Source organism: Sciurus vulgaris, assembly GCF_902686455.1.
Source record: "Sciurus vulgaris genome assembly, chromosome: 6".
Lineage (NCBI taxonomy): Eukaryota > Metazoa > Chordata > Mammalia > Rodentia > Sciuridae > Sciurus > Sciurus vulgaris.
The window spans coordinates 65,707,275-65,728,884 of NC_136466.1; the positions used below are offsets into that span (position 1 = coordinate 65,707,275).

A 21,610-nucleotide genomic window follows, 5' to 3' on the forward strand; every position below is an offset into this window, starting at 1 on the left:
CCCAAGGGAGCTAGGTTCCAATGCAAGGCAGATGAGATAGATGGAGCCAGAATGGCAGTATTTGACAGACACTAATATAAAAGATCAGTGACATTCCACAGGCTTGCAATTTTCCATTTTATTAGAAGCAGTAGAGTACAGAGAACATGGACTCTGGAGTCAAACCCATGTTCAAACCCTGACCCCACCTCTACACCTCTACCTCTACAGTGACCCTCAGGGGAGTCACTGAGTCTCTCCAAACTGAGTCACTCCAAAAATCAGTTTTCAAAGCTAAACAAGGAGGTAAAAGCATCTTTCTCAAAGGCTGTTGTAAGCACAGAATGCAGGCAAATTACTCAACCCATTACCTGGGTCCATCAGTCTACTTTTGATATATGGCAGTTATTCTTTTTTAAGTGTGTAGTTGGAAATTATAAATCATTTTAACTGAAAACATTTACTTAAGACTATGGGAAAGTCAGGTTTATTACCTAAGGAATTCTAAAAGTACAAGAGATTTAGAAATGCTATACTTGGTGCCTTGTTGAGAATCAGTTGGCTGTAGATGTCTACTTTACAGATTTCAATGGTTTTCTTTTATGGACGTCTGAAGATACTGCAACATTTTCATCAAGTTTCCAATCTTTCTGTTTACATTTTAGAAACTGAAAATGCTCAGTCATGTAATGAGAAACTGCATACTTGCCCAAGATTAAGTGGCTAGACCTCTGAAACAGAGTTAAGATCCTAGAAATAAACCAGGCATCTATAGCCAACTGATTCTCAATAAAGGCACCCAAAGATGTACCCTAGGAAAGCACAGCCCCTTCAAATAGTGGTGGTGGGAAAGCTGGAGATCATAGGCAGAAGGTTGAAATTTGACCCCTCACCATATACAAAAAAAATCAACTCAAAATGGATCAAAGACCTAAATATAAGACCAAAACTATGAAATTACTAAAATAAAACATAAAGAAAACATTTCAAGATGTGGATATAAGCAATGGCTTTTTGGATAAGACCATCAAAAGTAGAGGCAACAGAAGCAAAAATAGACAAATGGAATTATATTAAACTAAGAGGCAACTAAACAGCAAAGGAAGCAATCAATAGAGCAAAGAAGACAACCTGATGCACAGAAGAAAATATATGCAAACTATTCATTGACAAAGGATAAACATGTAAGATAGGTGAGGAACTCAAAACCTCAAGGAATAATCCAACTTAAAAATGAGCAAATGATCTTAACAGACATTTCCCAGAATACAGATGGCCAACAAGCATATGACAAAATGGTAAACATCAGCCAGGTGCAGTGGCTCACACCTGTAATCCCAGCAGCTTGGGAGGCCGAGGCAGGAAAATCACAAGTTCAAAGGCAGTCTCAGCAACTCAGTGAAGCCCTGTCTCAAAATAAAAGAAAAAGAAAAAGAAGAAAAAGGAAAAGGAAAGGAAGAGAAAGAAAGAGGAAGGAAGGAAGAGGGAGAGGAAGGAAAGGGAAGGAGGAAAGGAGGGAAGGAAGGAAGGAAGGAAGGAAGGAAGGAAAGAAGGAAGGAAGGAAGGAAGGAAGGAAGGAAGGAAGGAAGGAAGGAAGGAAGGAAGGAAGGAAGGAAGGAAGGAAGGAAGGGGAAGGAAGGAAGGAAGGAAGGGGAAGGAAGGAAGGGGAAGGAAGGAAGGAAGGAAGGGGAAGGAAGGAAGGGGAAGGAAGGAAGGAAGGAAGAAAAAGGGCTGGGGATATGGCTTAGTAGTGAGAATCCCAGAGTTCAATCCCTAGTATCAAAAAGGGGGCGGGGAGGGTAAATATCATTAGCCATCAAGGAAATGCAAATTAAATCTATGAGATATCTCACCCCAGTCAGAATGGCTATTGTGAAAAAAAAATTGCTGGGAAGGATGCAAAGAGAACTCTTACAGACTGCTGGTGGGAATGTGAATTAGAACAGCTATTATGGAGAATGGTAGGGAGGTTCCTCAAAAAGCTAAAATCTACTGACACAGCCAACACACTTCTGAGATATCCAAGGAAATGAAGTCAGAGTATCAGAGATACCTATGCTGCCATGTTTAATGCACCATTCACAATAGCCAGGATGTCCCTTTAATGAATGAATTGATACATAAGGAAAATGTGGCATGTATACACAATGGAATAGTATTAGGCATAAAAGAGAATGAAATCCTGTCATTTGCAGCAAAATGGAGGCACTTTAGGACATTAAGTATAAAAACACACAGAAAAACAAATGTATGTTCTCTCACATGTAGAGGCTAAGGAGGAGAGTCAATCTCAGGAGAATAGTAATCACTAGAGGCTAGGAAGGTCAGGGGAGTGGAGGCAGTGGAAGTGAAGGCTGGATAAGAGGTCCATAGGAAGAATTAAGTTCTTGGGCTAGGGTTGTGGCTCAGTGGTAGAGCGCTTGCCTAGCATGTGTGAGGCACTGTGTTCGATTCTCGGCACCACATAAAAATAAATAAATGTCCATTGACAACTAAAAAAATACTTAAAAAAAAAAAAAAAGAATTAAGTTCTAGTGTCCCATCTCAGGGTAGGATGGCTAACGCTCACAATAACATACTATATATTTCATGAAGGACTAGAGAGGAGCTTGAAGCTTCCAAATATAAATGATAAGGAGACAAATTACCCTGTTCTGATGAGTACACATTGTATACATGCATAGAAATATCACACTTTACCCTCTATGTACAAGTATGTGCTAAAAATAAAATTTTAAGTCTAAAAACTCAATACAGAAATTTTAAAAATCATCTAGATTTTTGAAAAAAGGAAAAAGGATAAGTAATTTTATACAGGGTTTTATTATATTTCTTATAAACTTACAGGGGCATTTGTTCAAAAAGTGTGAAATTCAATGGCACAATGTTAGAATATGCACAATTTTCTCACAGAAATTAAAATTTGTTTTGAATCACTGAAGGCTAAGGTGAACTCTAAAATAAGTGCAGAATTAAATTCAAAGCCAAGCAACCTTTTATTGATTTATACACACTAAGTATTAGTAGTAGTTATGGACTTCACAGGCAGTTTATATATATATATATATATATAATATATATATGTGTGTGTGTGTGTGTGTGTACACATATTTTTTTTTCCTGCAGTGACTTGATTTGCATAAAAAGTAGCACCAATACACTAATATTCCACCTCCTTCCCAAGAGGACAAATGACAAAATACAAAATATGGATGCAAGTTTAAAAAGTCACTCAGAAGTCATCTTTTTTTAAAAAAAACTATAAAATACCTTTCAGGTTCAAGAAAGTTTCAAGTAATTAAGTTAATGTATGCATTTCCACTCTGTAGACTAAGAAACAACTTCAGATTCTAGACCACTTTTCTGAGCAACATAGTTATATCATTTTATACTCAAAATAGTATTAATATCACAGTGAAAAAGACAGTAACTTAAAAATTCAATCCAACCTGCAACTCAATAGTTTTCCAAACTGCAACCTTGAAAGTTCAAGAGTGGATAGACAAAAATTTTTATTTAAAAGAATAAAAATGGGGGCTGGGGTTGTGGCTCTGTGGTACAGTGCTCACCTAGCATGTGCGAGACACTGAGTTCCATCCTCAGCACCACAAATAAATTAAAAATAAAGGTATTTTAAAAAAGAATAAAGATGCCAAATGCTTATTGGGTAGTAAGCCTAAATGTTGTTTGGTAAACTTGTTTGGGGTGTGTGTATATACTGGGTTATAGTGTGAAATGTCTCATTGCAAGTTGTTACCAAGATTTAGTCACTGCTCTAAGACTAAATTTACCTTTTGGAGCCCCCTACAGGCTCAAAAAAAAAAAAAACTCAACAGTAAATAAATGGCCTTTTTGTTGGAGGGCAGTTCAGGGCCTAGAACTCAGTAATTTATGCAGAAACACGTTTACATAGACAAATAGGAAGCACTTGGCCTAAGAACTCAAACGTGTGAGCAACCTCAATCCTGAGACCAATTCATCCTCAAGAAAAATTCACCAGGCCTGGTTGTGCTTGCCTATAATCCCAGCAACTCAGGATGCTAAGGCAGGATTGCAAGTTTGAGGCCAGCCTAGGCAACTTTGCAAGACCCTCAGAAACTTAATTAGACCCTGTCTCAAAATGAAAAATAAAACTGGATGGGGATGTTACTCAGTGGTAAAAAACCCTAGGTTCAATCATCAGTTAAAAAAAAAAAAAAAAGTAAAACTCCATAAAGTGGTTAGAAAACTGATGTTTAAAAAAAAAAAAAAATGAAAGCTTATTTTCATCCAAAGCAAGCTATTAGATTAAGGCTGCCTTTTCTTTTGTTGCTCTTTCACCAAAAGGAAAGATAATTTAACACACAAACACAGAAAAATGGTAATGTTTGTCATACTTAATGACTACAACCACCAAAAACCAAATACTTGCAAATAATAAAAAAAAAAAAACAAAAAAACACTGCTCTGACCTAAATTTCACCTGTATCAAGTCACTTATCTCAGAATATTGGAATGGCTTAGGTTAACCTAACGTTGACTTCAGAACTGGTAAAAGGCCAGAAAGTAGATGATCCTGCTGAAAGCAGATCTCTTGCCAATAAGAAAATCAATTTAACATAAATGGTTAATTCATAATACATACAATAGTAGCTCTTTTTGGTCAGTGATGGTTGGCCCTTACATAGGTCTTTGAGATTAAAAATAAGTCCAAAGTGCTGGGAAGTTATATTGGCCAATTTATATTGTGTGCATGTACAAATATGTAACAATAAACCCCACCATTGTGTACAATTATAATGTACCAATAAAAAGTGTAGACTTTAAAAAAAATAATAACATGAAGTACAAAATGAGCAGGTCTGCCCAACAAGATAACATTGGTCCCACTTGGACAAAAGCAGTCTTAACTGTTATTCAATATTCCATAAGTTTCCAGGTGTGGTGGCCCATACTTGTAATTCCAGTGACTCAGGGGGCTGAGGCAGGAGGATCACAACTTTACGAGATCCTAAGCAACTTTGCAAGACCCTGTCTCAAAATTAAAAATTTAAAAAAAGGAATGGGGATGTGGCTCAGTGGTTGAATTCCTGGTACCAACAAAACAAAACAAAAAGTGTTGATATATACAGTCATATCTGTGTTTACTCCTAACAAAATTCAGACTAGGAAATATGCTGGGGCTCATGATTCAAAGTCTGTCCTTAGTTTTCGCACAATTTACCTCAAAATCAGTAAAACCATCAATAAAACCAATAATTTCTATTAAGGAAAGTGTCATCTTAGTAAAACATTTGATTTGCTACTCTTAAATAGATATAACTATGTTCAGAATCTCACCCCCTATAAAAAGCCCCAGAAGTAAAGTTTATAAATATACACAGGATAGGACCACTTACAATCTATTTGAAACAAATGGCCACATACAGCTTATTTGCGGTTTACACAATACATACAAATGAAATTTCTCTAATTGTTTATATGAAAAGAATGAAAATAAACTTAACTTCATTCTTTACTACTTTTCTGAAATTTATAAATGCCCTTTCAGACAATGCAATTAAGGGGAATTTTTATAAAAGGAGCAATTTTTTAAATGAGAAAACAGGAGCCCCAGTGATATACTCCCCTTCCCTTTCCCATCACCACCCAGTCACTGCCTTCTCTGGTTAATCCTTACAAATCTTCATCATGTTTAAAACTGATGTATCTTTATAAGTCATCTCTTCCAGGTATTCTTTACCTTTTTCCTGTTCTACTTAAGGAAAATGTTCTTCCTATTATTGGCACACAAAGTGAATATCTTCCCAATAATATAACTGCTTTCAGAATATTGTTTGTGCTTTATATCTGGATACTAAAATCTATCCATGACCAATAAAATATGGCTATCAATGGTTATTTAGAAGGAACACTTTAATAGACTTCTCTTTCAGTCTCCAGACTACCCTGTTGAGGGAGTTGTTCTACTGAACATTTAAAAGCCAGTCAGTGACTCTGAGCCCAACTTCGTATTGAGTGACACTCGTTCATGTACTTGAACCCAACAGAAAGCACACATACATACCTACACTGCTCACACTCTCTCTCATGAGCAAGCATACACACGCATATTCTTTCTTTCCAGAACAAGCCAGAATTACAGCTCTTTTGGTGATTGTTATAATTTTTGGAATGGTTCATAAATTTTCCAAATTCTTTTAAATTTGTAATACTTTCATCTTTTTTTCTTTTTTCCCCAATTGTGAACCATTCCATATTGCATCTTTATTGCAAAAGTCAACATGCTTCTTAGAAATTCAGATTGTAATCAATAAAACAAACATTACATATATGAATTTAAATGTATAAACAGTTAGAAATTCAACAATATCTCCTATTTTACTATTACACAAGTTCACAATTTTGTAAAAACTATAATACAGGCATACTATACATCAAGAGGAACCACTATTCCTTTTCACATGATTTTTTTCTTCTTTTTTGAAATAATGATCCATCACAATGGACCTTTTTCACCTTAACAAGGCTGTTTTCCAATTTATCATCTTAGCTGGTGACAATATTTTCCCAATGTTACATGAAAAAACTGAGAGAAATTTTGCATTTCTTAGGGTTACCTTTTAGGCTTGGGCAGAAAACCTGTAACTCAACCTGACCTAGCCATATTGGTGGCTGTTATTGCTGATCAACTACTTATAAAGATATCATACACATTAAGGAGAACAGCAGAATTTGCCTCTGATGCTCTATGTTATTTCTGTAAATAAAGATGACAAAAAAAAAAAAAAAAAAAAAAAAAAAGTCATGGTAGTTATTTGCTTTTAAGAGAAATTTTAAGAGTTTGAGATTTGAGGGTGCAGGTACAAAAATTCCCCAAAGAGTAAAAAGTGTGTGTGGGTATGTATGTATTCAACTATTATATACTAACCTTAAATTTTATAATATAATCAATCCATATTTTGAATTCACTTTTGAGAATCAAGCATGTTTTAGAATTCTTAGGACATTTTAATAGTTTTAGTTCTATTTAAGGTACACTGAAAATGAAATTTTATACAAAGGACCTCAAACCTTAATGAAAAAAAACTGTTATTCACTTTAGCACCCTGCTCTTTTATCCCCTGCCCCCAGTAACTAAAAGTCAAAGAAATCCTCAACTTTCTATAGTGAGAGTATAGTAAGATGTCAACTTTGAAGTTAAAAAAATCATATGAAAAGGAATCTCATTCTGTTGAACTGTCAGTCTACTGAAAATTTTCTTACAGCTCCATTAATTTACTGTAATTTTCAGTTTCCAAATACAAAAATACAACAATTCTTATTGAAATCTATACGCTGGTAGTTTTAGTACACAAAAGAAAAAAAAACAAACAAATTATTTACAAAATTATACAGTTTAAGAAAAAACTTTGTACAAAAAATATATAAATCCTTTGTTCCCTCTATCACGTTTAAATTGTCAGGACTCAAAATATTCACCACAATGAATCTTTCAAAATATATACTGACTGAGCCACAGACAAGAAAATTTCATTAGAGATGATGGAGGAGTAAGGAGCAAGATTGCTTATTCTAGGTACCCCATTCTAATGTTCTCCTTCTTTTATAAGCTTATTTTAGCTTCAGTGCTATCAGAAATATAACTATAGCCTAGAAAGAGGAAGTCCTTATTATGAAGGGAAAATTACATGAACTTAAAAATGACCCTGGTTTGATACATCATCCCAGGAAAATATGTAGAAGGAAAAGGATGATCAGAACATGGGATTTAACTTTTTGAAACTAAGTAAATCTAGAGTCCTGAAGGTTTTAAGTTTCTTAGTGAATAGTTTCCATTTTCAGAAACAAGTCTTTACCTCAGGAAACAAAATCCTTGATATAGTGATCACCAAGAACCTTCTGAAGCCAAAAGGAGGTTTCAAATTTTCACACCACACACATTAAAAACACAGATGTGTATATCCTTGAAAAAGTGACATCCTATGTACAGTTTATTTCCCCAGGGGTCAGTACAGTGTAGTGTTGCTCCTCTGCTTTTCCATCTAACATTTAGAACACGAGAACATAAATTTACACATATATTTTACTTAACAGATATTCTATACAGTGTACAGTAAAAATGCACACAGTAAAGGAAGCTGTCTACTAAAGGATGCATATGTTCATGGATAGCAATAAGCTACAAAATTATGAAAATATAAGGTCATCTGATCAAGGTCAAGTTATGACTCCCATTTATTACTAGCATACCCAGCCTCCTACCCCACCCCCGACCTACCCCCAGTCACCTTACCATCATGGTTTAAATTTAGGAAAAGAATTTCAGACACATGTTAAACCTTTTGTCTAACTATAACTAAACCTTTAAAGGAGGGGGGAAGGAGAAGCTGGTGACTCTCCCTTTTTATTCTCATCAAAATATCACTTATTTATTAAGGTGGTGGTTTAAACCTTTTATTGGGGAACGACTCTTGAGGCCCAACTAAATCATTCATCTCAATAATGGGTAAGTCACATCTATGACTAAAAAGGCAACAGGAAGAAAACAGGAGACAAGAAAGGGTGAACAGGTGAAAGCCTTTTACATTTTGAGTTTAAAAAAAAAGGACCAACTGAACCAATTTTCACTAAGTATCAAAGCAAAGATCAGCAGCAAGGAAAGTCCAGGAGTTAATATGAGGATAGAAATATCTGTAGCTAGCTACCATTGCCTTATAGCATTTAAGAACAGAGTTTGTTGTGGTTTTCACTGAAATAGTACTACTGCACATAAAAACCCTGAAAAAACTAGAATGAATACAAATTGGGCTCCTCAACAGTAAAAAAATTAACTTTTCTTCCAAGACAACTCTTGAAAGCAAAAGGATATTTTAATTACAAATATCTCCTACTGTCTGACGACCCATTCATAATAGCTGAGAGTTAAGAGATTCCAGGCGATTTTGACATTTAATGAAATTTTATCAGCAGATTATAATCCAAAATAAAATTTCTGAACACCCTGTCATTTACATCATAATCCAACACCAGTAGCAACAAAAACAGGTGGTGTGGAAAATAAGGCTCTAGAGATTATCCATGTCATTCCTGTGGATCTTCATAACTGCATAAAAGTCACTAGGCCTTTGGTGCTTTAATATCATGTACAATTATGAGATGTGTTTAAATAGCAAACTTGCTGTCTTAAACCTACTGTGTTGAAAAGAAAAATAAAGAAAAAAAATTTTTTGGCTCATTGACTTCTTTAAATAATTTTAAAAAGTTGTTCTTCTAAACAATATTCCTAAAAATTATACAGCTTGCATCAGATTTCATCTTCGCCATGAACGAGACTCATATTCATCTTCATCTTCGTCATCATCATCATGTAAGAACAAATCTGAGGTTTCTGTTTCCTGAAGAAAGAGGGTAAAATCTGCTTAGTGATACACAAATATTAAATAAAATACTTTTTAGGCCAATGGAGAACTAGACTAGTATACAAAACCCAGGCAATATTTACAAGTGATATACTCAAGGGTTATCTCTCAGGGCAAAAAACATCCAAAACTTTGTTGTTGTTGAACAGGGTGGAACCTCTCTTTACAGAGTAAAGTATGATGTTTTGGTATATTCAAACATTGTGTACTGGTCAACTCAGGGCACTTTGGTTATCATCATCTCAAAAGATTTTCTTTCTTCCTGATGAGAACATTCAAAATGCTTTCTTCTAGCTATTTTGAATTATACAATATTGTCAACTATAATCATTCTGTGTAACAGAACATCAGAACTTATTCTTCCAGTCTCACTGTGCTTTTGTACTTGTTAACCAAGCTTAGCCCTTTCCCCAAACACTTTTTAAATGGATATAAATTCTCCTCTGCTAATTTTAATAGATTTTCATTCTAATTATCATCAGGAAAATAAATACTATGTGAGTGGTGTGTGAATGATAGAAGAAATTTAAAAATATCTATGAGCGATGTCTCTGATAAATTAAAATTCTTTTTATTCCATTAACTTCAAAGTGAGAAAAATAAATGGCCAAACTACTAAATTTTTCCTTTTATGTTTATCCGATTATTTGTAAGGAGTGAATATACTAACCTCCCATGACACTGACATTCCAAATCATATAGGAGAATCTAAAATCTGACACAAAGTAGAAGTAGCCACAAACATTACTAAAGTTAAGTCTTAACTTTCTGTTATGAGGAGCATTTCTGCTTCTATTATGTAAAATTACCAATACAGTCAGAAGACACTTGATCAATTCTAAATGCTTGGCATCTTTTAAAATCAAGATTATGATGAATCAGAAATAATTTGCAACAACTTAAGTGTTCACTTTAATAAACTAATTAGAAACAACAGTAAACCAAGCACAGTTGCACATGCCTATAATTCCAGCAACTTGGGAGACTGAGGCAGGAGGATCTTAAGTTTAGGCTAGACTCAGCAATTTATTGAGGCCCTAAGCAACTTAGTGAAACCCTGTCTAAAACTTAAAAAATAAAAAGGGCCAGGGAGTGGCCTCTTGGTTAAATCTCCATTACCAAACCAGAAAGAAAGAAAAAAGTAAAGAAAAAGAATAAGAATAATAAAGCAAAATTAATTTTCTCAATTTTCTTATATTTTAAGACTGATTATTACTTCTAGGCTGATCTGAACTAAATGGAAACATGAAAAAACACCCAATATATAATATTTTTAAGTTGTACTATTTAGTGAGAAGGAAAATATCTAATTGGGAAGTGGGAGATGATCTAATTGAAGTCTTAATCATTCAATTTTTTTACCTCTTCCTTGACTTCTTCTTCCTCAGTCTCAGTGGATATAGATGGTACCTTGGGTTTGTGCCATGATATTTGTAGCCGACGGTCTTTGAACTTTGACCCTTGGTTTGTAGCCTAAAATATATTTTTTAAAAAAAACATGTAAGTTTGCATCATTTTTATAATGATTTTGTCAAATTCTATATTACTTAGAAAGTGTAATGATCTTGGGGGGGGGGAATCTGTTAAGGTGGATCCACAATCTAGAAAAAAATGAAATCCCTTTTATTTAGAGTAACCTTATGTTCTGGTCTGTCTTGAATAGTCCACCATTTATATATGTCAGTAAATTTTTACCATTTGTCATAGTTGGGATAGTTTATATAGTCATTCTTCTATACACATTATGATGAGAATAACAAATATTCTTTTCTTGATCACTGACCTTTGACTTTGATGGTTACAGACTTAGATTCAAACCTTAAAATATCTAATTTTTTAAAAAGGTGAATCAAAGAGCCAGGCACAGTGGTGCATGCCTATAATCCTAGCTACTTAGAGTTCTGAGGCAGGAGGATTCCAAGTTTGAGGGCAGCTTGAGCAACCTGGTGAGAACCTGTCTTAAAATTTTAAAAAGGACCAGGGATATATAACTCAGTGGTAGAGTGCTTCGCTTAGCACGTACAAGATCTTGGGTTCAATCCCCAGTACTGCAAAACAACAACGACAACAACAACAAAGGAAACGAGTCTCATGTCTATTCATTTCATTGCATGTCTTACAGTTCATTTACTTTTTAAAAAAATAATTATTTGGGCTGGGGTCATGGCTCAGTGATAGAATCCTTGCCTAACACGCATGAAGTACTGGGTTCATTCCCCAGCACCACATTAAAAAAAAAACTAAATAAACAAAATAAGGTATTATGTCTATCTACAACTAAAAATATTTAAAATACAATAATCATCGTATTACATTTATGTGGTGCTAAGGATTAAACCCAGTGCCTCCTACATGCTAGGCAAGCACTCTGCCACTTAGCAACAGCCCTAGCCTCCTATTTCCTTTTTTTTTTTTTTTTTTTTTTGCAGTACTGGGGATCGAACTCAGGGCCTTGTGCTGGCAAGGCAAGCACTCTACCAGCCAAGCTATCTCCCCAGCCCACCTATTTACTTTTTTAATATAGCTCTTCCCATTTCCTCTTCTAAAATGCTATTCAATGACAAGTACTCCCCAGTTCATCTACATTAAATTAGCATTAATCAGACACTACATCCTAACTAGGTAAAACTGCTCTGTTCAAATGTGCTTCTTGGTACTAGATTTCCTCAGCAAATTTCAGTAACAGAAGGCAAAAAGTTTCATTTTTAAAGACAATGTAACAGAGACAAAAGAAAAAGAATTCAAAGCTTCATGAAAATGAATGCTCAGTCACTCTGACAACTTTTCTATCAAAAGTGCTAAAATGCAGAATATGCCCATTCTGGGTGCAGTTCTGAAAAACTTAACAGAAAGAGTTCTTTCTAATTTCAGTCTGGTTTGTCTATGAAAAAGCATTTGCCAAATATTTCCAAAGAACATATGGATCATTGTATGGTAAGTGTATACATCACCCAGACAAGTGATGTCAATTATTGCCTGCACAGGATATCTTCCCGAGACCTAAGGAAAAATTCCTTGTGGGGGCTAAATGCTTAAAATCTAACACAAAACATTCTGACTTGAAGGACATCCCAAAATAATGCATCAAAATGACCGCCAAAGATATATTTACCATCATCGAGCAATATGTGTAGTAGATATAATTTGCCTTTATCCTCTAAACACACAGCCCAATTATAGAGGCTTTCACTGTCTTTTGTTCATTGCTGTATTATATAAATTCTTAAGTAAAAATGTATAAATTATATAATCAGAAAAGGCAGCAGGTTCTGTACTCCAAAAGGAATTTTAAGGCATTACCTGTATTGCACACGTCTTTGAAGGAAAAACTAAGAATGTAAGTTGCATGCTGTCTGGCACTAAGAACAAATAACTCTCACTAGTTAACTTATAACAAAGAAAGAACAACAATTATAATAAAGATATGTTCTGATGATACTGAGTCAAGAACACAAACATGAATCTAAAAGAGAGGTGGTTCACTCTGCATGTGTGTACATATGCAGTAAAATACATCTCTAAGAATGCTTACAGCAACACTTTATAAAAGTCATAAAGTGAAATTAATCCAAATACCTATCAATGGAAGGATGAAAAAGTATGGCATATTTATACAAATCAATATTATAAAGCAATAAAAAAAGCAAACTAATGTCAAATAACATGATGGTAAATAAAAGAATCAAGATCCTAAGTACATACTGTGAGATTGCATTCACATACAATTTAAAGACAGGTAGAACAATACAATATCTAGGGATGCACATTTGGGGATGTACTGTCAATTCTTGTTATTTCTGGTAATGATGTTCTAAAAAGTTACTACAAACACTGAATTAGCAAATACCAAACCAATGCTTCCAGAGGAAATATAGGGTTAGGTTCTTCCACGCCTTTAGAACATCATGATATTTTTGTCAATTGATTATTACATAACCTTGTTTTATGTGCATTTCTGCTTAAGTACATCTTAACATATATTATGATCAAACACTGAGCCCATATCCACTAGTGTAGACCAATCTCTGTAAGAATTTAATAGGTGTTAAATGAAAAGAACATATGCAAGGCTGGGTATGGTGGTGCATGCCTGTAATCCCAGTGGTTTGGGAGGCTGAGGCAGGAGGACTGCAAATTCAAAGGCAGCCTCAACAATTTAGCAAGGCTCTCAGCAACTCAGCAAGACCTTGTCTCAAAAATACAAATTAAAAAATAAAAAGAGCTGGAGATGTGGCTCAGTGGCTAAGCGCCCCTGGGTTCAATCTCCAGTATTAAAAACAAAAAAAAGGAACATATACAAGAATGCTGTATAACATGTTACCATTTCTATTAAAGAAAAATAATATATGTAGAAAGAATATCTTTGAGAAGATATGTGGTGAGAAATGAGTGAAGGTAAATGCTTAAAGATAGTGAAACTGAGTGAGTGGAATTAAAGGGAATCATTTTTTCATTATAGTACACACTTGTACATTTTGTATATGTGTGTTGGCAAAAGGCATAAAGAAGTTCAAATTAAAACATACGATTATAAGATCAATTATATACCATAAAGGACAAGTTATATGCAGTCACTTAAGAGTTCTTGGAACTATATTAGATGTTGCTCAGAGAGAAATTCATCTATTCCTGCCATTTTCCCAGATTGGAAACTGATGCCAAATCTATGCCAGTCATCACTCATCAATCACAAAACTGGCAAAGATGAAAAAAACACAAAACTCAAATTCTGAAAATATAAACAAACAAGTACTCTATCCAAGGTCACTATTAGAAAAAAATTATTGAAGGGTTATTTGGCAAACTGTATGAAAACTTTACATATGCATGCCTTTCATTCAGCACATTCCTAGGAACTTACCCAAAGCAATGGTTTTAAATTGGAGATAATAACATCACTCTTGGAAATATTTTGGTTATTACATTGACTTGAAAAGCATTTACTGGCCAAGCATGGTAGTGCACACCTGTAATCCCAGTGACTCAGGAGGATAAGTCAGGAGGATCACAAGTTTGAGGCCAACTGCCTCAGTAAATTTAGCAAGGCCCTAAGCAACTTAGTGAGACACTGTCTCAAAATAAAATATGAAAAAGTTGTTAGGCACCCCTGGGTTCAATCCTTGGTACCAAAAAACAATTTACTGACATTCAGTAGGTAGAAACAGGGGGTTAAAAAGGTCTTCCAATGCAAAAAGACTGTCTCACATAAAGAATAATTGAATTGTCTTCAAACAGTAAAAAAAAAAAAAAAAAAAAGAAAGGAATAAAAGAAAAAATACTCAGTATGAAAAAACAAAACCTGTCAAATCCAGTAAGATGCATGTAACATTTTTCATAATAGTGAAAAATAGAAATTAACCTATCATTAATAGGGGGTTGAACACAAATTATGGTACATCAGAATGCCTTTTAAATAAACAAATGTAGGGGGCTGGGGTTGTGACTCAGTGGTAGAGCACTTGCCTAGCATGTGTGAGGCACTGGGTTCGATTCTCAGCACCACGTATAAATAAATGAATAAAATAAAGTTCTATCAACATTTTGAAGTGTGGGGAATATGTATATAATCATGGACACATGAAACGGGCTGTTCATAAAACATAACTGATGGGATTTCAGATTTGTGGTACCCTCTCCTTTATAATTTGTGTTATTTTGGAGGTACTAAGAACAGGAATTATCTATAAGGATTTTTTTTTTTAGTACAGAGAGAAAATGAAGTTTCAATGACTTTATAAAGATTACAAAACATTTCTGCATTTCACAACTATAGCTGTCTACCAAAATTGCATTTTTATCTGAAGAACCCTCTGTGCGGTAAAGTGTACAGAGAAAGTAACTTCCTGATCACCTGTGACAGATAATAACAGTAAATATGACCAAAATTTACTTTACTAAAAGTGTTTATAACAAAGTCTGATGAAAGGCAACCAATGAAGCATTATCCAGCAAATTTTTCCATATATTAAATTCGGAGAAAATATAAAATTTTATTCTGGTAAACACAAAAGAAAATTATTTGCCTCACTATAAGGTATCACTTCCATGTGTAGTAAAACTAAAATATGTTTTTCAGACACTTGAAAGATGAGTAAAAACTCTGGAATAGCTATGGGGAAAAGGTAACTGTATTTGAGAAATTTTATATTACAGTGGAAGTACTCAGGTGCCTTATACAAAGTTCTAGGAATGGCAGGGTTGAGGAATTAGAGTGTTTTGCCAGTAAGAACATAAAAAATGATATAAATATTTTCAGAGAGACAGTAACTCAGACTTCTAAATTTATTTTTCAAGACTCAAAGGACTTTCTGACTAAAGATGAAGGACTAACTATGGATTTTATGCAACCCACTGAAGTGACAGCATGGTGATTAAGTTTTAAAGATATAAATCCAGCAAGAGAAAATATAACAAAGCCAAAAACTTGGGGAGGTGGGAAACAGAAAGACTAATGGGCAATCAATATATGATGCCTAAAATTTAAAAATCAAGAAGTGGTAGCACACACCTGCAATCCCAGCGGCTCAGGTGGCTGATGTAGGAGGATCATGAATTCAAAGCCAGCCTCAGCAATTTAGCAAGGTGCAAAGAAACTCAGTGAAACCCTGTCTTTAAATCAAATACAAAATAGGTCTGCGGATGTGGCTCAGTGGTTGAGTGCCCCCAAGAACAATCCCCAGTACCAAAAAAAAAAAGTAACAATAAAAACAAAAGTGAAAGCATTATTAAAAGAATCAGCTAAAAAGTCAGGCTGGGGTTGTGGCTCAGTGGTAGAGTACTCGCCTAGCATGTGTGAGGCCCTGGGTTCAATCCCCAGCACCAAAAATAAAAAAAGAAAAGTCTATCAACACCTAAAAAAATGAATCAGCTAAAAAGGTAAAAGTATAGGTCTTTAATGAATAGAAGAAAATGGAACAGAAGATTTGTAGTGGTTAAGTTAATCTGATTCTTCAAATTATGCATGTGTATGAACTTTTATGTAAATAAAGTAAGAAATTTCTTAAGATGAACACAGTGGCACATGCCTGTAATCCCATATTCTTAGAAGGCTAAGGCAAGAAGATGTGGATGTAAGCCCAGTAGCAAAAGTGGTCCTGAGTTCAATTCCCAGTACCAATAATTAATTAGTTAATTAATTCTTTCCTTTTTAACAGATCCAGAATTTCATCAGCAATAGTAGCCACAAGTCTCAGCTCAGAGGTCAAACCATGATTAGTTTAATTCAATCATAGTAACTCTGTTTCCCTCAATAGGAATTAGTTTAGAAATGGGTACAGGACACTTCTGGCTAAGATGAATGCCGATATATCAATGGGTGGGACTGGTGGTGGCTGGGAGATAGGCAGAATAGTATTTGGGAAGGTTTTCTTCTCTACTTTAACAACTGGCATAAGAAAGGTAGTAACCTTATTTTTCTGCCTTTGTTCATTCTTGTTAGAGGTTGTGTATGATGTTTATTGTTGCTGTGGTCACCCTAGTACCATGAAGAAAAATGCCCAAGAACAAGAAGAGTCAACATATTTGGATAGCAGAAATATCTTGTGTAGTAGCTAAGTTTCTGAATTAACCAATTCTCAAACTTTTAGATATGAAGTGCCCCCCCAAATCTCCTGTGTTAATGCAGGAATGTTTGGAAGCAAGTAGATTAGGAGAGCTGTAACCATCCTTTGAATAAGCTGGTGGGGAGTGGCTAGAGTAGGCAGGTAACTATGGACATGCCCTGGAAGGATGCATATACCTGGCAATCCTTTCTCTCTGCTTCCTTTTGGCCACGAAGGAAGGAACTTCCCTCTCCCGTGCCTTCCCCCCCATGGTATTCTACCTCCACATGGGCCTACAGCAATGAAGTCAGACATCCATGAACTGAGATCTGTGATACTGTAAACCAAAATAAATTTTTCCTCCTCTAAGTTGTTCTTGTCAGGTATTCTGGTCACAGCAACGAAAAGGTGACTAAAACGTTCCCTGCCTCATGATTTCTTAAAAAGGAAGAAAATACACATTTAAATGTTCAAGTTATTTATCTGTTACTTGAAGTCAAACATATTGAGAGATGCATATGTTACCTTCACATCCAGGAAGAAAAAAAAAAACTAAGTTCCATCAGCGAGTACAACGGCTAAACCACACTACCACAATTCAACACTACGCAAGTTAACTGATGTATGCTACTTGAAAAATGCCAACTCAAGTCCAAATATTCCAAACACTTAGGAAAATAACTTGCCCCTGCTGAAGTCTGCCAAATGTCTCTTTAACCTGGGATTAATGAATGTACCTTAGCTCTTGTCCTGTGTCTTTAAGTAAGATTTATGACTTAAAACTTTCAGCTGCTGAACAAACCTGTAACGTTAAAATACTCAATGGAATTCTTTGAAAGAATCTTTAATATCCTCAGATCTCTGTGAGGTGAAAGATATATAGGGGACTGGGGTTGTAGCTCAGTGGCAGAGCATTAGCCTAGTAAGTGTGAGGCACTGGGTTCGATCTTCAGCACCACATAAAAAAAAGACATGCTGTCCACCTACAATTATAAAACATACTTAAAATCAAAAAAAGATATATAGGCAAAGATTCTCTTTTTTAAAATTATTTCTGAACTCACTGATTTTGATCTTTAAAATACAAGAAATTGTATTTATATTTTTACATATTCCACATTTGTAAAACAAATATTTAACATATAAAATAATTTTAGGTAAAAAGCTGATTTTAAAAGATTTATATGTTCATTGAAAGTTAGAGAAAAAGAAGTGCCTACAAAGATAACAATTAAAAACTTGAATTCTGCTACCTAGAACTAACAATTTAATTGTTTAGTTTCATTTACTTTCATTTCAAGTTTATGTGTAGTTTTAATCTAATCTTTTTTTTCTTTTCTTTTTTTTTTTTTTAAACTGGGGATTGAACCCAGGGGCATTACCGAGCTACATCCTCAGCCCTTTTATTTTCAGATAGCGTCTCACTAAGTTGCCCTGGCTGGCTTCAAACCTACAATCCTCTGCCTCAGCCTCTCTGAGTTGCTGGGATTACTGTAGGTACTTAACCTTTTCTTAAACTAATAGTTAATCCTGAAATTTCCCCCATATTGTTAAATAGTCTTTCAGAACATGTTTTTAGGGGCTGGAGTTGTAGCTCGGTGACAGAGTGCTTGCCTAGAATGAGTGAGGCACTGGGTTCCATCCTCAGCACCACATAAAAATAAATAAAATAAAGGTATTGTGTCCATCTTCAACTAAAAAAAAAAAAAAAAAAGAGAGAGAGAACACATTTTTAATGACAGTAAAATACTACTGAATATTTACATTGTTCCCATTTTCACTAAGAGTGCCACAATGAGAATATTTGGGCACCATTTGTGCAAAACCACAATTCCCTTATGATAAATTCTTAGAAGTAGACTACTAGTTACAAAAACAAACTACAAAGACCTCCAGAGTTAAATTATTATTCTAGCTTGCCTATAACCCATCAATTTTTTATATAGATGTGGTTATATATCTATATTCACATACATATGGTTTGTTCTTTCACAAGCACTAAGGACAGCATAAAAGTATTAAAAATATAGATTTCATCATCTTGGCCTTTGTGGGATATCAAAGATCTTAAGAAGAGTTCATTTTAAGTATGCTAAATTTATTCACAGTAACATCTGCACATTATTCAAAGAAAGCATACTAACTTGCCCCGAGTAGCTAATCCTAGGGTGTTTTCCTAGTACTCAATATTGTCAGATGACTCTCAAATCTGGACTTTCATAATAGCCTGCCATTCTCCAAGAGTCAGGGTAAACAAGATTAATGAGCATCAAACTACTAAAAACATTTGGAGTGAGGCCTTGCCCTTCATGATTTGGCTCACCATCTTTAACACATTTTAAATCTCAAATCTAATAAGAGGAAACCTACTTATCTTGGTTCTGGCACTTAACTGAATGGTCTTAGTTGGCATTTTAAGCTTTGATTTTCATATCTGAACACAAAATGATACATGTAGAGTTTCACATTTTCATTTTCACACTTATATGATTATTTAAGATTAATTGAGATCATGTATAAAAATGTTCTAGCTCGATAAACACTTATAGAATGAATGTTGGTTGGGGCTGGGGAAATAGTTCACAAGGCCCTGGGTTCAATCCCTAGCACCACAGAGGCAGAATGAGTGGATGGAAAGACAATACACTCTGTATGTCAAAATAATAAAGACATATGCCTGTAACAAATTTCTCTCTGTATGTTTGTCTTAAGGGAGGTGGTTGCCATGGCATACAGAATATAACTAAACATGTCTACTATCTTCATAAATTCTTTGGCTTTTACCTCTATTCCAATTAATTTTACTTACCGACTACAACTACCTGGTATACCATGTAATAATCCAAGAACAAAAATCAAATGCAGCTTTGGAACAATTTGTCCCTACACATGCATTTACATGGAGTATCATGGAATTATAAAGCAAGACCTACATTTTTGACCTTCAAATATGCTAAAAAGAATTTGCTAATACACGTTTTTACAACTAAAATTTCCAATGTATAAAAACATTTAGTAGTTATACAGACTGTAGCAAAGAAAATGCTGAACACAGTGTTTTCACAGTTAGCATTTGCTACTTTAAAAACTTACTGAGAAATGCTGAAGTAATTCATCTTTTTCTTCCTCAATGAATCCCCTAACTGTTAGTGCTTTGGGGCGGTGATCCACCACCATGTGATTTAGTGAGCCCCTCCCTCTTCCTCCACGGCCTCGGCCTCTTCCTCGACCTTGAGAGGACATGGTCTTTCCTCGACCCACAGGTAAAATACCTAATCGTGCAGCCTGAATAACAACAACAAAAAGTAGAATGTAATATACACTGTAGACTAAATCTTAGAAAATAGAGGAAAAGAAAGCTATTTTTTGAGATGTTAAATGTGATGGATCAAATCTCACCTCAACTTGTAACTGATTGAGTTTTTTCCTTAATTCTGTTGTGTCTTCTCCAGAGGATAACCTCTTATGGAGGTCCAATTCAGTATCTAATAACTCTTTCTGGGCCTGTGGAAAAATTAAGAGTAAAAAGATATTTTTTAAGATAACTTCCAAGATCTTATCAGAAAATTACAGTCACACAATGACATAATTCCTTTTTTGGAAAATAAATGAGAGGATGCCATAAACATGGGTGCTTTAAGGAAAGCAACTTTACAAAACAAAACTACAAATGTGTAGTGAGCATAATGATATTACTGGAAAATAAAAAGTAGTATAACAGCATAAGATCACCTATAATTTAGATCCTGGAAACAGTCATTTGAGAAGAGGGAGCTGAAAATAATGTTCACATAATAATGCATCATAAATAAAACATATTAGGGTAAAGAAAATTAAATGGTAAGCATTTATTAATTATACAAAGGTAACAGTTACAGAATTACTTTCTGATAAGAACTCTATAACTGTTTCCACTCTTTCTTGTATAAGATACAAAAAAAAAAAAAACAACCCAAGTCTTTAGGTGCCCTGAGAGAGAGACATTTTCCCTTCCATGACCTTTTCTTTCTTTTTTTCTTTTTTTTTGGGGGGCGGGGTGGGTACTGGGAATTTTACCCAGGGGTACTTTGCTACTGAATCACATTCCCCAGCACTTTTTAATTTTATTTTTGGTAACAGGGATTGAACCCAAGGGTGCTTAACCACTGAAGCACATCCCAGTCCTTTTTTATGTATTTTATTTTGAAACAGGGTCTTGCTAAGTTGCTGAGTCTCACTAAGTTGCTAAGGCTGGTCTTGAACTTGTGAGCCGCCTGCCTTAGCCTCCTGTATCACTGGGATTACAGGAGTACACCACCATGCCCAGCTCTCCCATGCACTTTAATTTTTTTTTTTTTTTTGGGGGGTGCAGGGGAGGATTATACTCAGGGGCACTCAACCACTGAACCATATCCCCAGTCCTATTTTGTATTTGATTTAGAGAGAGCATCTCACTGAGTTGCTTAGCACCTTGCTTTTGCTGAGGATTGCTTTGAACTCACCATCCCCTCCTGCTTCAGCTTCTCAAGCTGCTAGGATTACAGGCATGAGCCACAGACCTAGTTCTTTAATTTTTAAAATGTATATATGGTTAGGCATGGTGGTTTGTGCCTGTAGTCCGAGCTAACTGGAGGTTAAGGTGGGAGAATCACTTGAGCCCAAGAGTTTTGAGACCAGACAGGGCAACTTAGTGAGACTCTCTATATGTCA

At 34.9% G+C, this 21,610-nt stretch overlaps 1 protein-coding gene across 3 annotated transcripts in view; it reads right to left on the reverse strand.

Moving 5' to 3' along the window:
• Nucleotides 1–6,210: 6,210 nt before the first annotated feature.
• RBM27 (RNA binding motif protein 27) overlaps nucleotides 6,211–21,610 on the reverse strand; it is a 73,161-nt gene continuing 57,761 nt past the window's right edge. For 2 of the 3 annotated variants that reach the window (XM_079145469.1, XM_079145468.1), the window contains exons 18-21: nucleotides 20,321–20,425; nucleotides 20,015–20,206; nucleotides 10,743–10,853; nucleotides 6,211–9,356 (exon numbers count right to left, since the gene is read on the reverse strand). In XM_079145469.1, coding sequence (XP_079001595.1) covers nucleotides 9,273–9,356; nucleotides 10,743–10,853; nucleotides 20,015–20,206; nucleotides 20,321–20,425 — 492 coding nt within the window. In that variant the 3' untranslated portion in view covers nucleotides 6,211–9,272. The remainder of the gene's footprint in view (nucleotides 9,357–10,742; nucleotides 10,854–20,014; nucleotides 20,207–20,320; nucleotides 20,426–21,610) is intronic. The other variant, XM_079145470.1, reaches the window with a different exon arrangement.